This window comes from Girardinichthys multiradiatus, chromosome 23 (assembly GCF_021462225.1).
Source record: "Girardinichthys multiradiatus isolate DD_20200921_A chromosome 23, DD_fGirMul_XY1, whole genome shotgun sequence".
In the NCBI taxonomy this organism is placed as follows: Eukaryota; Metazoa; Chordata; class Actinopteri; order Cyprinodontiformes; family Goodeidae; genus Girardinichthys; species Girardinichthys multiradiatus.
The window spans coordinates 20,247,419-20,264,304 of NC_061815.1; the positions used below are offsets into that span (position 1 = coordinate 20,247,419).

The 16,886-nt window shown below is 40.4% G+C and overlaps 1 protein-coding gene across 1 annotated transcript; it reads left to right on the plus strand.

Annotated features, from left to right (window-relative positions):
* The first annotated feature begins 2,019 nt into the window (after nt 1-2,019).
* Nucleotides 2,020-16,886, plus strand: neurl1b (neuralized E3 ubiquitin protein ligase 1B). Its single transcript, XM_047354633.1, has 6 exons — nt 2,020-2,658; nt 8,459-8,703; nt 8,772-9,105; nt 11,868-12,602; nt 14,131-14,256; nt 14,600-16,886. The coding sequence occupies exons 1-6, from the start codon at nt 2,628-2,630 to the stop codon at nt 14,845-14,847; spliced, it is 1,719 nt and encodes a 572-aa protein (XP_047210589.1). The 5' UTR covers nt 2,020-2,627; the 3' UTR covers nt 14,848-16,886.

Below are 16,886 nucleotides of genomic sequence, written 5' to 3' on the forward strand. Positions count from 1 at the left end.
GGTTTTTGTGTGTTTGACCCTTTTTTTGTCTGGATAGACTGATCAGCCACTATTTAAGTTACCCTTTTGTTTCAGTCAGGAGGTCTGTTTTGTTGGAGTTAGTATTGTTTGTTGCCTGTTTTTGCATAGAGTTTGTTAGTTTGACCTCTTTTATTGGCCCAATATCTTGATTTTTGTATAATTTATTCAAGTTTGTTTATTCTGGGTTAAATAAAACCCTTTTTTTTGCACTTTAACCTGTGCCTGTCTGTCCTTTACTGCTCGACCCGCCAAAGCAATATAAACAAAAATCCCACAGTGGCTCTTCAAGTATAGTAGCTTATTAGTAGGGTATTGCTATTTTCTAATAGAAGTCATAATGTAATGCTTCCTTTTATCGGTTACTTTATCTTGAAGCTTTCTGTTGTGTTATTATGTGCAGAATCTGTCTGTTTGTGCTTCCAAAATCATTTTATAAATTGCCTTGCAGATGTAATCATGTACCAACTGAACTTTAAAACCACAAACGACACCACCTCTTAAGCAGATTTTATATGACAGGCCAACAAGCCTAATAGTTGTCCTGTCAACAGATTTTTCTACCTGAGCTGTGGATCTCAGCAACTCCTTCAGAGTTTTCTGCTTCTGTGATGGTGCTCTTCTTCCCTACCCTGTCAGTTTTGGAGGAGAGTCATGTTTTGGCAGCTTTACAGTTGTACCACGCAATAGAAAACATTTTCAACATTAGTATCAGGACCAGAAATATATTCTACTTACTTTATTTCAGATAATTGATCAAACAGGGTATTAAAAAGTGAAGATATTGCTCTATAAGTTAACCTTCCTTTACACTTCTCTACTGCTGTTTGTTTTGTATCTGCAGTTTCTCCAAAATGTTCAATATTCCCGTAGACATCTAGAAGGGTGCTGCACGGTGGCGCAGTTGGTAGCACTGTTGCCTTGCAGCAAGAAGGTCCTGGGTTTGATTCCCAGCCTGGGGTCTTTCTGCATGGAGTTTGCATGTTCTCCCTGTGCATGCGTGGGTTCTCACCGGGTACTCCGGCTTCCTCCACAGTCCAAAGACATGCCTGTTAGGTTAATTGGTCTCTCTAAATTGCATGGTTGTTTGTTTGTTGCCCTGCGATGGACTGGCGACCTGTCCAGGGTGTACCCTGCCTCTCGCCCATAGACTGCTGGAGATAGGCAGCAGCTCCCCCGCGACCCACTATGGAATAAGCGGTAGAAAATGACTGACTGACATCTAGAAGGATCTTTCCATATGCTGAGAATGAACTTAGAAGTACAGTTGCTTGCATATAGACTAAATCTGCAATCGGTGTGCTTTCATTAACACCCTGTAGTCTGCATTCAGGCAGTGCAGAAAGCATCAGGGGGAAGCACCACTTGTTACTGCAGCTCTGCTGTGTTTACAGGGAAAGCTTGAGTGCAGACATCATTGCAGCCTCATACTCGCTTCCTGTGTTAATCCCCTCACCATTGCAGCTCTTTATTTCCAAGGCTAGGGAGAGGGCGTGGGGGGATTTTTCATTTCTGCCTAGTTTCACCCCAAACACCATTCACCTAAGGGAGCCACAGTGTCCTGCTAAGACAAACAGCATTCAGGAGGCAGAAACAAATGCTTTTTGTCTTGGAGTTATATTTAGTTCCAGTCTGCGTTCAGCCAAACACTATCGCTGACAAGACGTGCTTGGCCTTATTCTCAGGCCTCAGATGTCAGTCTGCTCAGAAACGTCCAAGTTCTGCGAGCACACTTCGACATTTTCACATCATGCATTTTCTAAAAAGGCTGGCTTTTTTCACACTGTTTGACACAAGGTTACTGTAGCACCTTGGGCCTCTCTCCAGCTCTCTCTGCTGCAGGAGACATGTCATCCAAGATCTGCTTTCAGTGATGCTCTCATTCCTACAAGCCCTGCAGGCCATGCATGACTCCTCTGAGAACAGAGAGATCCAGAAGACAGGAAACAGCTTGATAGAAGCCCAGCAGTCAAGGCTGTGGGAGGGCAGAGGATAGGGTGTGGAAAAAAGGGGATTTCCTCCTGCTTTGACTTTTATCAGGAGTGGAGTCCTTATCTGTTAGTCTACTGTATGAGTGGATGAATAATTTAAGGGTTTCTTGTACGTACATCAGTTTTCAGATCGATTTCATCCCATCTGATCTTGCCACCAACCTCAAGGACTTTTCAAAGTTCCCAGCATCCTGTCCGCCTGACTATGGAAATTTCTTCACAAGCCAGGCTCCCTTTAGATTAGAAATACACCCTTTTTCATTGGCTTAACACTCATCAGTCTTTGATTGGCGTAAATGAAGTTAGTTAATTATCAGAAGGCTGCGTGGGATCTGCGCTCACTGTGTCTTTAAAGTCGTGCAGAGGGGAGCCAACGATAAGGAAAGGAGGGGCAGCTGTGCGCCAGTTGGAGGTGTCTGCCTGTCGCAGCGCCTTGGGGTTGACATTAAGAAGAAGAGCGCGTCCATGCTTCATCTGGGAGGACCCTTGCAAACCGGAAGGCGCTGGAGCAGAAGCAGACAAGGGAAGGTGCTCATCGATCGGAGGATACATGGATGAACAGAGAAATACTGCAATCGGAATTAAGTTGTCAGCCGGTGCGAGGAATATCTGTATATAATGGGGAATACAGCGCCCAAACCGTTAATAGGTGAGGTTTCTATTCGTATTTGGTCATAATTGGCTTGTTAATGTGGAAAACAACAGAGGTGTATACACATGGCTTGTCTTGTGATCGCCGTGCACCGAGACGCGCTCCGCATCACGGGGGAGATGAGCGTGGTTCCCTGGGAAGCGCTCCTCCAGCAGCCGCGGTGCTTCACACAAAACACTTTTGAGCCATCAGCTTCCGGAGTCACATCAGTAATGCAAACTTGTGAAAAATGAATATATGACTTAAAATTTTATGAGCAAAGATAAGAGCTTCATAGTGTCTCTAAAATATCAATAATCACTTATTGATCACTAATTGGATGTGCTGCAATTTAAATGTAAAACAGCTAACATGATTCTTGCTTTTGATTCAGACCGATTTTTGTGGATGATTTCAAGTCATGAGGGACTTTTTTATTTCCAACCTCAGCGCGATGTTATTGCAGTAGCTCACGCATGAATTGAAAGTCAGGTCAATGAGAACAGAAGTTAAAAATATATATAACTAGAACAGAAGCTGAACAAACACCAACATATCCTTTTATTCCAAGTGTCATTACTTTAAGAGCAGTCTTAAGTGATTACCAGTGATTTATTCCTGTATGCGCCTGATTGTCAGTCTCATTTTTAGCATGAATATGAGCCCTCAGCTCTGAGCCACTTTGCCATCCTACCTAGAGCCCATTACTTGATAATCAGTTCCCCTATATCACTTTGATTTAACGTCTGTCTCACTCCCACGCTCCCAGCAGGCCCTCTCACCGACTGAATAAGGGGGGGCTGCCAACACAGCAGCTCACATTATTGCCAGTCCTTTCGGAGGTTGTGCATAAACTCTATTGTGTGCATAAAGTTGTGCATAAAGACTATTTTATTTTAAAATAAAGTCTAACTCTGGTTTGTGAATATACGCTGACAAAACAAACTGTTAGAATTCACTCTATAAAATGATTGCAGTCATTTTATCTGAGTATATTTTATTGAATATCTCAGAGCTTAAATTGTGTAAATTTAACAGCTAAAAAACACAAATAAAATGAACATTTTCCAAAAACTGTAATGGGTAAAGTTGTTAAAGTAAATTGTTAACGTACTTGATTTGAATGAATTTTGCTAGATTTTTTGTCTATTTATGTTAAAGAGAAACAAAAACAAAGAACAGTTTTTTGATTAAAATCATACCGGAATGGTAATAACTATTTTAAATGTATGTTTCCCTGAAAACCACAGGCAAGATTTGTCATTCATTAACAACTGCCTCAAAGTTAAGACGCTCAGTTTGTTAGCAAACCTAGTAGTAAACTTTTAAAATCTATTCTGACAAGGTGGTATGTAAACCTTTTTACCTAAAACCCACGGGCAATATTCCTTAGTATTTGCACTGCCTCTGAGCTAGTTAAGGCATAAATCATTACTGAAACAGTAACAAACATTTTTAAACAATTCCAAGAAAGTGGCATGTAAGCCTTTCCCTGACAACCACAGCTAAGATGCGCTTTTCAATGGCAATGCCTGCCTCAGGGTTATGCTCAGCTTGCTAGACAGTTTGACTTCAGCAGTTTGATATTAGCAGTACCAGAGAAACTCTCTGATCCACAAGTCCTATGTCAGATTTTACCTTTTACTAGGTTGATACATTCATTCATAATATGATGCATAAACTTGTCAGCCTTACAGTTCTCTGCTGGACACTGACAATAACAATGAGAATAACGACTGACTGAACCAACACCTTCAGTTAAATTCTAATCAAAAACCAAAACAACTAATTTTGTTAGACTTCAACTGAAATTGAAAATTACAATTTATTTATTAGGGCTGCATGGTGGCGCAGTTGGTAGCACTGTTGCCTTGCAGCAAGAACGTCCTGTTCTGGGTTCGACTCCTGGCTGGGGGTCTTTCTGCATGGAGTTTGCATGTTCTCCCCCGTGCATTTGTGGGTTCTCTCTGGGTACTCTGGTTTCCTCCCACAGTCCAAAAACATGACTGTTAGGTTAACTGGTTTCTCTAAATGGCCCTTAGGTGTGAATGAGTGTGTGCATGGTTGTTTGTCCTGTATGTCTCTGTGATGGACTGGCGACCTGTCCAGGGTGTACCCCGCCTCTCGCATGTAGACTGCTGGAGATAGGCACCAGCTCACATTTATAAACTAATATATTTGATTAAAATGTAAAAAATTTTAATGGCTTTAATTCCTTCTGGAATTACCTTTTATATTCCCTGGTTATTTTTTGTAGTAATGTTAGTTATATCACAATAAAGTCATCAAAGCTTACAGATGAGAAAGAAACCATTGTAATCTAAAATAAATTTTAAGTTAAGATATTTAAGTACATAAACTGATCCGCTCATGGACAAAGATAATTCTAAGGAACGCTTTAAAACAGTTTTCTATATGAGAAGCAGTCCTTGGTATGATAGTGCAGTGTCTTGTGCAGTCTTATGATTTTATTTACACTTTTTCAGTTTTTAGAACAGGAATTCATAACTGCTTTTCCATAAAAGCCATTAATCAGTAGCTGTTACAGCTGTTCAGACTATTGTTTCCAGTCTTTCATCACTCGTGCTTCTCAAAAAAGCAAGTTCAAAACATGTGTTTAAATATGAATGCAGTAATCATAGATTTTAACACCCCCTCCAAGTTGAGATCTGAGTAATTTTTAAAATTTGATTATATCGCTTTGCCTCAAAATGTGAAAGGGTGGTGGTGTGAGTAGTTATTCATTGTTGAGAATGATCTTGGCCCAGTTAATTCTTTTAAAGTTCATTTATAATTCTCAGAGATTTCTTTTAACCATTTTACTGTGACAGTCACAAAACTATGAAATTCAAGCAATGATAACATTTTCTGTTTCAGAAATGTTATCATTGTTTTTGGTTCATTAACAATCAACAACAGACTATATTTAGGTTCTTAAGTAAGTTCCTTGTAGCTAATACCAAAGCTTGCTTTCTTGTGTTGTGCTACTCATTGATTGAGGTCTAACAAACAAGTAATTAATTTCTTTCCAAATAAAACATTGCAATGTAAACCTTCTGGAGAATTTTGTGGCTTAATAGAGCCCATCATTTATAGGGGTGTTGTTATGTTGATGCAACCATTTCTACTGGTCAGTATAAGAAAACACGTGATGAGGCCATGTAGTTTAATGCTGCGCTTTGATTAATTTGAAAGCTGAAACTCGGATTGTTGCAGTATAATTTTCTCTATTTTTACTCTAAAGTCAAAATTTAATAGTGCTAAAATGGAAAAATTGACCAGAATGCCGTCTGAAGTAAATATTTTGACATGACAAGTTGCAGGTTCCTCATTGGTTCTAACCTCAAAATCCACTGCCATCCATCCATCCATCCATCCATCCATCCATCCATCCATCCATCCATCCATCCATCCATCCATCGTCTTTACCCGCTTCTGCCGGCATTGGGCAAGACACGGTTCAACCCTAGACAGGTCACCAGTCCATCACAGGGCAACACAGAGACACACTGTACAAACAACCATGGACACATATACTCATTCCTAAGTTTAGAGAGAGTAATTAACCTAACACTCATGTTTTTGAACTGTGGGTGGAAATGGGAATCCCTGGAGAGAACTCACACATACACGGGGAGAACATGCACACTCCATGCAGAAACATCCTAGCATTGGATTCAAACCCAGGACCTTCTTGCTATAAGGCAACAGTGCTACCAGCTGCTCCATTGTGCAGGCCATGTACTATTCAAACAAAATGAAGTAAACTGCATTTCTCTCTGTTTGCATTGCATTAACTAATGTCTCTCACACACAGCACAATGCAACATCTATTTGTGAATATGTTCATTTAATATTTGAGTGCATAAAATGTAGAAAAAACATTGTTGTCGATATATATTGCTAACAGTAGTTAGCCTGGTCATGGGGCAAAATAGTTAGCAAATCACACTGGTTTCCCAATTTACAATTGGAGCACTTGGATTGGGTACGTCATCATTCCTAGACAAATGAAATGCAGCATCATCCCCAACTTCCCCCTGTTGCAGCTGCAAACGAAAAAGCTGTGAGGTTTGCTAAGTCTTGTGCTCAGTGACTATGCTAATTACTATTAGCAACACAATATGAGAGCTGGGTATTTGTTCATTATAAGCATTTAAACACAGTAACATGTTGGTGAATGGTTTTCTGAGGTGCAAAATGACAAGTGCAATTCATTACTGCAGCTAGCTTGATATTGTTGTCTAGTGGCAGACATATTGGATTTTCAAGTCGGGGTTGGAGTCAGAAATTAATCTCTGGAGACTTTAACTTCATTTCTTTGACTTGAAATGTGTGAATTCAAGTAAAGTATTTATGGGACAGAGAGTAGTATCTTAACATTCAAAAGAACATCATGGGAGAAAGTCAGAGTATTTGGAGAGAAGCCCACGTATTCACTTGACCAGATGGGTTTATTGTGCCTCTACAGGCCAGATAGGAGGATTGGGTATTTGCTTTTTTCCATTTGCTTGATTTGTTTTTTGCCACATGCAAATTTTCCTGGACAGAGAAAAGACAACAACGGCTTCTGTTTAAATAACTTGAAATCGTGGTTGAAAACCGAAAGATGCAATGACACGACAAAGTTTATTTATGTCTAAGGGGGTTTCAAATTTAGTTGTTGTTTGGGAAACACTTTTGAGATCAATGGGTCTTCATTTTCCTGTATATTTGTTTGCTTAATTCATGGGAGGCACCAAGTGTAGCCATAATCTGCTTTGAGCTGACCATTAGTCCTTGACCTGTTGGTCTATGCCTTTCATCTAATAATGGCAAACAAGTGTCTATATCAGGCCTCACTGTAGGTGATTAAACTACAGATTCCCTGTTTGTTCCCCTGTCAGCAAGGCGGTTAGACCTAAGGCGGTAAAGTCAAGCCTCAACATTTGTTTTGTTACATTGACCTCCAAAGTATATTTTACTTCCTCAAAACCCAAGCTGCTTAAGTACAGATGGGAAGAGGCACATCATTTGAGATGTTACAGATGTTCTCGTGCTGTATAGTTTAGAATATAATCAGCGATAATGCCTAATTTAGGAAATGTGCTGTGGAACATTTCACTGAGTTATTGTCTTTGCACCAGAACGGAGTGAATTTTTAACATGAACGTAATCTCTCCGTGCCCCGCAGGAGGAGATGAGATACACAGCCTCCCTTTGAGGGTTGAATCGCAGCCAGTCTATACCATAAACACTCATCATTCAAGTCTCATTTGAGCCAGCGCTCGATTTGTCTTCTTCTCACTTCTGATCTGTTTGTTGCTCATCAAGGGATTCCTTTTCGCTAACTAGGACGCTGACTCCTCCTCTGAAGACGAGATAAAAGATTATGCTTTTTATTTGGGTATTTTGATACTGACTCTGAACTGTGTGATTCCTTCTCCCCTTTTGAAGATAACTGGGGGAATAAAGTGAGCTATTCAGGGTTTGTTTGTGCTGTAGGCCAGGGTTGTGTAAGTATGATGAAGACTCATGGTGCATGTTGCAAAACTTTGATCTAAGGGGGTTAAAACATAAGACGCATACTGTTTCCCAGTGTTTTACAGACAAATCTATTTGAGTCCATTAACATTTTTAATAACCAAGACTGTGGGATACCTTTTTTTCTAACTCTGCCCTCTAAATAAGCTGCTTTTAGTCATCTACAAACACCTTATTATCTCCTAGTGTAACAAACCAATAAAAACAAGCTTGCAGTTCGTACACCATTCCAGGCAAATCATTAACAGGCTCCTCTTATCTCCCTCTGTAACCCCTGATGTTTAACCACCCACAGATGCTACTCTGCAACCCCGCTCAGTGGCTAGCAGGCAATACTACACTCTGCCTAATAACGGGTCAGGTGTGGAAAGAAGAACGTCAGCCCCCCCTATCAACATCAACTTGGAGTCGCTGCGCTTTAACCTGCACGCCAGGGGCAAGAACATCCGGCTGGATGGGCAACTTCGAAGGGCCACTCGCAAAAACAGCTTCTGCAATGGCATCACGTTCAGCCATCGTCCTGTCCACCTTTATGAAAAGGTTTGTTTTATCTCTCTATATGTTTCTGATAAGGCTGCAATTAGGCTGTAATAATTTTATGTGTTCAGGTCTGTCTGCGCCTAACTGGAGTGCACACTGGCTGGAGTGGAGCTCTGCGCTTTGGTTTCACTAGTCTAGATCCAAGTGACCTGGAGGCCGCTGACATCCCTAAGTATGCTTGCCCAGATCTGGTGACACGGCCCGGTTACTGGGCCAAGGCCCTGCCTGAGAGACTGGCCCTAAAGGACAATGTGTTGTCGTTTTGGGCCGACCGCCATGGGAGGGTTTTCTACAGCATCAATGATGGAGAGCCCATCCTTTTCCACTGTGGGCTTAGTATCGGCTGTCCACTTTGGGCAATTATTGACATCTATGGCATCACTCAGGAGGTCACACTGCTTGGTAAGAATCATGTCATGCTGCTAATTGTTGCATTATTGTAAAAATATTATGTTTTTTGTTTAAGTAGAAACCGAGTAGCGCGATCAAACTCAACCTCCAATGGGAAAACATTTAGCCACGTACAGTATCTTGCAAAATATTTTATACCCCTTAAAATGACCTAGTTACAACTACAAACCTTAATGTTTTTCATTTAAACCTAATGTTATGGAACAATTTAGTTCATACCTGATAAGTGGAAGGAAAGGGATACATGTCTTTTTCTTTTTTTCATAAATAAAGATTTTAAATGTTTGGTGTGCATTTGTATTCACCCTTAAGTCATCCACCTTTTGTTGCACTCACTCCCCCAAGTTCCTTTATCAATTCTTCTTTGATAAATAGCTCAAGCTCAGCCAGACTGTACTCAGCTGTCTTAAACTGGGAGATTCTGACACCTTAACATGCTTTGATATAAAAAGAATGATTTGAGTTGTTGTCATTTCCAGAAGGTGAACCTTCTCCCCAGCCTCGTGTCTTCAGCCGCCTCTAACAGGTTTTCTTCCAGTATTGTCTTCTCTTTGCTTAAGAACAGCATCCCCACAGCATGATCTTGCCAAAACCACATTTGACTGTTTGGGTGATATTTTCATCATTAAATGGGACATCCTGTGGCCTTCAAGACAACAGGTTTACTTACAGGATTGCCATCTATCTTCTCATCAACTCAAATCATCTTGTCTGAAGCAAAGCATCCCACAGCATGATGCTACCACCAAAATGTTTGAATATGGGGATGGTGTGTTCGGGGTGATGTACAGTGTTAGCTTTCTACCACAAATTTGTGTTTGAACATAGGCCAAACAGTTTAATTTTGGTCTGAGCACAGATTTGTTGAGTAGAGGAGTAATTGGTTTCTTATCAACAGATTCTCTCACCTGAGTTCAGGATCTACGCAGCTCCTCCAGAGCCTCTTGGCTGCTCCTCTGATTATTGCTATACTTGCCCAGTCTGTCATTTTAGGTGGATGGCCATGTCTTCTTAGGTTTTCAGTTGTTTCATATCTTTTCCATCTTCAGATTCGCGTTTGAACAGGTGCTCCATGAGATCTTCCAACCATGAGAGGTTATTTTACATTTTCTCTAATAAATCTCTTTTGCAGAACAGCTGGATTTATACTGAGATGAAATTGCACAGAGGTGTTCTATTTAATGATTAGGAGGCTTGTGAAGACAGTTGGTTGTAATGGATTTTATTTAGTGGTATCAAAGCAAAGAGAAAAACCTTGTATCCTTTTCCTTCCACTTCGCAATTATTCACTACTTTGTGAAAAAAGGACCTTCTTGCTGTAAGGCAACAGTGCAAAATTCAAGAGGTATAAATACTGTAGTACTGAATAATAGATATTTTTCTTTCTGGATTCAAGTCAGTCAGCTTGGGGCAATGTGTTTCGACAACCCAAAAATCCACTGAAACACATTTTTATGGGGTCAATGTATTCACGGATAAATTAGACAGATTCTTGGGCGTTTGGCAAAGCTTTACACTCCCGTGGGTCCTTTTGGAAGGAGGGGGCAAAATGGTTTTGGGATTGCTCGATGATAAATGATCTGTGTGTCAAAACAGATCAGTGTTTGTCTTAAAAACCAGAGCCTCTTTGTTTCAAATTGGCTAACATGACATGGAGAAATGAACAACAGATGTCATACAGCCTATTCACTCTCCCAACTACTATTCCTAACACTCTCTTACTATCGCTTTCCTAAACTGTGTCACTTTTCTGAGTTTACACTGGCTTCCCTTTCATCATCCTCTTCCCCCTTGCAGTCCTCGCTCTTACGCATTGAGCATGTTTGTCTGTACGCATTGAGCTGTAGCCTTGTTTGGTCAAGGTGGCTCGTCCCAGGAGCTTTGGTGAGGGGCCAGTGCGCTCTACTGCTCCAACATCTCTAGAAATAGCGGTAAAGGAATGCATCATAAGTCAGAGGGGGACTACAAGCAGCAGACTTGTTTATATCTGTTTCTGAAGTACAGAGTAGCTGAACTGCACAGTTATTTCAGCATATGGAGCTTACAGTATGGAAAACTTGTGGTGGTGATGATGGGAACATAATGTGGTAAAGATTGAAAACCTCTGCCTGAGAATGCTTATTTGTCAATGCAGAGTAAATGCAACTTGGGACCAAATTCAACATAGATGTCTTCATTTTTGTTGTTTTTGGGATGCTACCGCAATATTCTCCTATCACAAGCAACCCTGAACTGACTTCACAGCATGACTTCAACATGTGCAAAAAACAAAACACTGAAACAACCTTCATCATAAAACATTAGGGCACAATAAAATAGACACATTCTTCAAACAATTATTTATTTGTCAATCATCTGCCTATGATACAAAACAAGGCAGACAGTTCAGATGGAAGCACAGTCATGTGTTAGAATGGTCCAGTCAAATTCCAGATTTAAATGATTAGTTGCGTTTTCAGTCCAATTTTCCTTTCCTTTTCTTGTCCATCATTCTATTCTATTTATTTTATTTTACTTTTTTAAATTACCTCTGTTGTTTGATTTTATCGTTTGATTTGTTTTTCTGTTTCTGTATCTGTGTTTATTTGCTTTGTGATTGTATTGTAATTGTATGTGCAGCGCTTTGAGTGTCTCGTTGCTGAAAAGCGCTATATAAATAAACTTACCTTACCTTACCTTACCTTACCATACCTTACCTTACCTTACCTTACCAAGGATAGTCATTAACCTTTTGTCCACATTTTGCTCCACAGACAGCACGTTTGCTGAGAGTGTGGGGTCCAGCTGTCTGAGCGCGGCTCGTCTGAGTGCCTATCTTCCCCAGAGCAGCCACGACTCGGCCAATTACAGCAACAATCAGCTGGAGAACAACCAGGCGGCGGCTGCCAAAATGGCCAACCTCCAGTTCAACAGCTACTCTCAGTTAATCCCCTGCTGCTCGTCCACCTCTTCCTCCTCCACGCCGTCTTCAACCGCCTCCACTACGTTCCCAAGGGGGGTCCGGGGCCTCCCTTCCCTGCTGGACAATGACTTGCACTTTCACCTGATCCGTGGATCTGATGTAATACTCTCTGCAGACCGTTTAGCTGCCTGTATTCATTTTCTGGACAGTAGTCGGACTCTGGTGTTCAGCGACCGGCCGCTGCACGTGGGGGAGACTTTGTATGTGGAGGTGGGCCACCTGGGCCTGCCTTACTTTGGGGCAATGTCGTTCGGTTTGACATCCTGTGACCCAGCTTGTCTGCACTCTGTAGACTTGCCAGCTGACCCTGAGGTGCTCCTGGACCGAAAGGAGTATTGGGTGTTGCACCGGGGCTTCCCCATGCCTTGCTCTGGAGACGTTCTCAGCTTCAGTCTGCTGCCCAGCGGGGAGGTGCACCACGGGGTGAATGGAGCTGGGCGTGGCCGGCTGCTCTGCGTAGACTCCTCTCAGGTCCTGTGGGCCTTTTTCACCTTGCATGGGGCTGTGAACAGACTCAGGATACTCGGTAAGTGTGTTACGGCAACACCTAAAACGCATAAAACACATAAGAAGCTTTTGTTGACGATTCTACAACAGAGTGTTATTCCTTTAAATGTGGTCCAGTTCTCAAGTAAAGATTGATTGAGGTATATAAAAGAGGAGAATAGTTTTTGACAGGGCACCAATCAGAGTTGCAGAGTGTCAGACTTATGATCTCTGTTTTTGTAGAACTCGGACCCCAAAATACAGAAATCGTTTTAGGAGGTGATGTCATAGTGTATGTGTCTAAACAGTCCAGCAATTATTTCTATATATATATATTATATGAAATATTAAGTATTATACATTATATATATATTGATTTGATTTTGAACTGTGTTTAGCAGCTTACGTTGCATTCCAGCGTTAGTATCTCTTAACAGCAGTCTCCTAACGCATTTCCTAAAGAATGTGAACCCTTATCTCAACTCTGAGATTTTTCAAAAGGCTGCTAACATTTCTACTTATCTGTAATATCTTTAAACTTTGTGTTATCTGCTGAAAGTCTTATTCTCTCTTAAGTAGTAGCCAGAATGAGCCACAGACATGTCTCATTAGAAAATACAGTTTGCATTTATTATCTTTGAAGACTTATTTCCTCAGTAACAGTGTCCACACCGAAGAGTTTTGAATGAGTAAAGCACAAGTCAGCATTCTCTGATCAGAAAACGATTGGATTGCATTCTTTCATCGGTCAGGACCAATCAAGCTAAAGTTAATCTGATTCAGGTCACCAGGCGATTTCATCTGTGCATTCTTTCATTTTTCCAAGGTTTCCACACGCTGCAAACTTAGTGGAGCTAAAAGGTCTTGTAAAAACTGGCACCTACAGGCTGAAATGTTCACCAGGGCTTCACATCATTCATGTATCTTTTGCCGCTGCGGATGAGTTGCATCATGGGTGATATAGGTTTTATGTCATCAAAAATAGAACTGTAGTAACAAGAAACAAAATTCTTAATTGATTTTGGTCTTCATTGCAATATTGTTTTGTAAATCTAACAGTTCCAAAGAAGTGTAACACTAAAAATACTGTAAATGCATTATTAATCACAATTATATTGAAATTATTCTTACTGTTCAACCTCACAAACCGAATGAGAATTTCCTGAAATGATTCAGAGGCTAAAGGAATTCATCTGAGTAGGTCTGGTCTTCATTAGGCTGTTTAACTTTGAGCTGTGACCTCTCTCAGTCCCTTTGGTCCAACTCCCACATAAACTCCCACCAGACCAGACCCCATTCTCTCTTGTTTTTAATCCAACAATGTTCTGCTATGAATAGAAGAGCGAATTGCTCTAAGGAATAAGCATGCATATCCAATCTGTCTGGTTAGGGTATGTCAGGGTAAAGCCTGCGGCTTTGCATTCGGGCAGCCAGAGGAGAAGATGTGCTGAAATCATTCATTTAAACCTATGTTAAATATATCCTCTAACTGAATCCCATCTTTTCTATACAGGGTGTGAGTCTGGTTATGTGAAGGTTGTTGATATATAATTGTCTTTGTGGCACAGGAACACAGCAGTCCAGTCCTCCCTGCACATCCCCCACAACTTCTCAGAGCAGCAGCCCAGATGACAGTGACTCAGACCTTGCTTTCAGCATCAACAGATCCTCTTCTGCCTCAGAATCCTCTCTGGGTATGATGCCAGATGTTGACAGCATGAATTGTGCTATGCAGTATATATGAAGTCTGTATGAGATCCTCTTGGGAGGACTTAGAAGTGTAGCAGGAAACTGCTGGGAAATGTATTGGTTTGTACATTTATCTGTTATAGAAAACCAGGCTTTAACTAAGAAAGTTCAGAATTTTTTTATAGATTTTGTTACTGGTAACAAAATGTTCTTCTTGTCTGTTAAAGCCTTTTTTTATGCTGATCTGAGCAGATATATGACTAATCACATTAAAACATCCCAACAGTAGCGGAGTATTCTTCCTTTCAAATGAGATTTATCTGAAGACATTCTCTTGACTCCTTCCAGTGACTGCTCCCAGCTCCCCTCTCAGCCCCCCCACGTCTCCCTCCCTGACTGCATCTGAGCTGCCCCCTGCTGGGAAGAACGGAGAGTGCACCATCTGCTTCGACCAGGAAGTGGACACGGTCATCTACACTTGCGGACACATGTGCCTGTGCAACGACTGCGGGCAGAAGCTGAAGAGACAAATCAGTTCATGTTGCCCAATATGCAGGAGGCCCATCAAAGATGTCATCAAAACGTATCGGCCGTGATGATGGCTCCGTTTTGTAACCAGGTGCTGTGTTTCACTACCACCTGTTGACTCCTCTCAGGCTTTGCTGGACAACAATCCTGACCTTAAATCAGAAACTGACCACACCAGAGCATCACTGTGCCTGTTAGATTTCCCTTTCATGCGGCTAAATGCAGTCTGGAGTCAGAACTAAGATAGACTTCATCTTAATAACTACACTTGATGTTTGAGCACCTTTACTTCAGCAAATATATATATAAAAAAAAATACCTATTCATATTTTCCATTTCATCTCACCTGTATTGAAGCAGAGAGGCCTGTTGTTAATATTTCGTCCTTACTGTCATCCTTATAGGCATGTAGTCCTCTGCAAAAAAAAAATCCCAACTACAAACTACAGTGCATTTAGTTTGGATTTTATATGATGTTATGACCAACACAAATTTCACATAACTGTGAAGTGAAAGGAAACAATGGAAAGTGTTTTGTGCATTTGTAAAACCACTTTTTGCTACAGTTACAGCTGCAAATCATTTAGAGCACATTTCTACAGGCTTTGTACATCTAAAGGATGACATTTTTGCCAATTTTTACATTGTAAAATAGCTCAAGCATTGGTAAACATACATTTTCAAGTCTTTCCACATATTAAGAATCAGATTTTAGGCCTAGACCTCGACTTGGTCACTCTAAAACATGAAAAACCTTTGATCTCAACCTTTGTGTTGTAGAACTGGTTGGATATTTAGGGTCTTTGTCCTGCTGGACAAAGACCTCCTGCTGATTTTCTTCAAAGATTACCATTTCTTAGCTCCATCTATCTTTCTATGAAATTTCAACAGCTTTCCTGTGCCTGCTGAGGAAAAGAATCCCTAAAGCATAATGCTGCCACAATCATGTTTTGCTCTGTCAGTTTAGGTGGACGGTCACGGTCTTGGTGGGTGTGCAGTTGTGCCATACTCTTCTCATTTTTAGTTGCTGAATTAAACTGCTCTATGAGATGATCAGAATATGATATATTGTTTTATAACCTTAACCTGCTTTTTAGTTTTCCAAAATGTTATCTCTGATCTGTCTGCTGTGTTTCTTTGTTTTCAGCATTGTTCACTAATGTTCTCTGACACACCTTAGAGGCCTTTGCAGAACAGCTGGGTTTAGACTAATGTTATAATGCACACAGTAAATATTAGAAATTGAGGTAATTTTTTTTCCATTTGGAAAATATTTAAAAAATCAAGAATCCTTTTTGTTCTACTTTACAGTTATGTGTTAATTTGTAATGGTCCATCACATAAAGTCACACAAAAAAAAAACATTGGAGTGTTTGGTTGTAACGTGTTTGAGGGATATAACTATGTTTGCAAGGCACTGTACATGTCCTACAACAGACCATTGACTTTGGGTGCCTTAGATTGTTGTTGTGGTATCTCTCAAAGCAAATAACTAAATAAATAAATAAAAACCCTAGCCATATTTTCAGTATACACCCTCCCCGGAGGCACACAGATACTGAATGCGTGCAACAGAAGTTGTAAAGGCAGGTAGAGAAAAGGTTGTGTCTGGATGTATCGCCAAGCTTTAAAGAAAAAGGTGAACCTCGCAAAGTTTGAGGAAAAAAAGGAAAGAATCTGGTTTTGCACTCTGAGAGACTGACGATGTTGACTAAATTAAGTCTATCTTCTTTAATAATAATAAAAAAACTAATTTAAATGATATTTTGAAAAGCACAATTATAATTTAACACTAACATACCTTTGCTGTTAAGAGATGCTCCTAATCTCTACAGTAAATCAAGTTAGAGTGTGCACAGTAATGTAAATTATATTAAATGTAGAAATACGCACTAAAAATAGATGTTTGCCGTTTATTAAACAAAATATAGTGCCACTAGTTTCTATACCTATAATCTATATAGTACGTACTATGTTGTGTAGAGCTCATGAGAATCATGATGGTGTTTCTTTTAGATAATGAAGCATTGCTGATTTATACTTTCTTGTAAAATGAGCCATCTTTTTTCTTTACAACATTTTAATAAAATATCTATTGGAAAGTGAA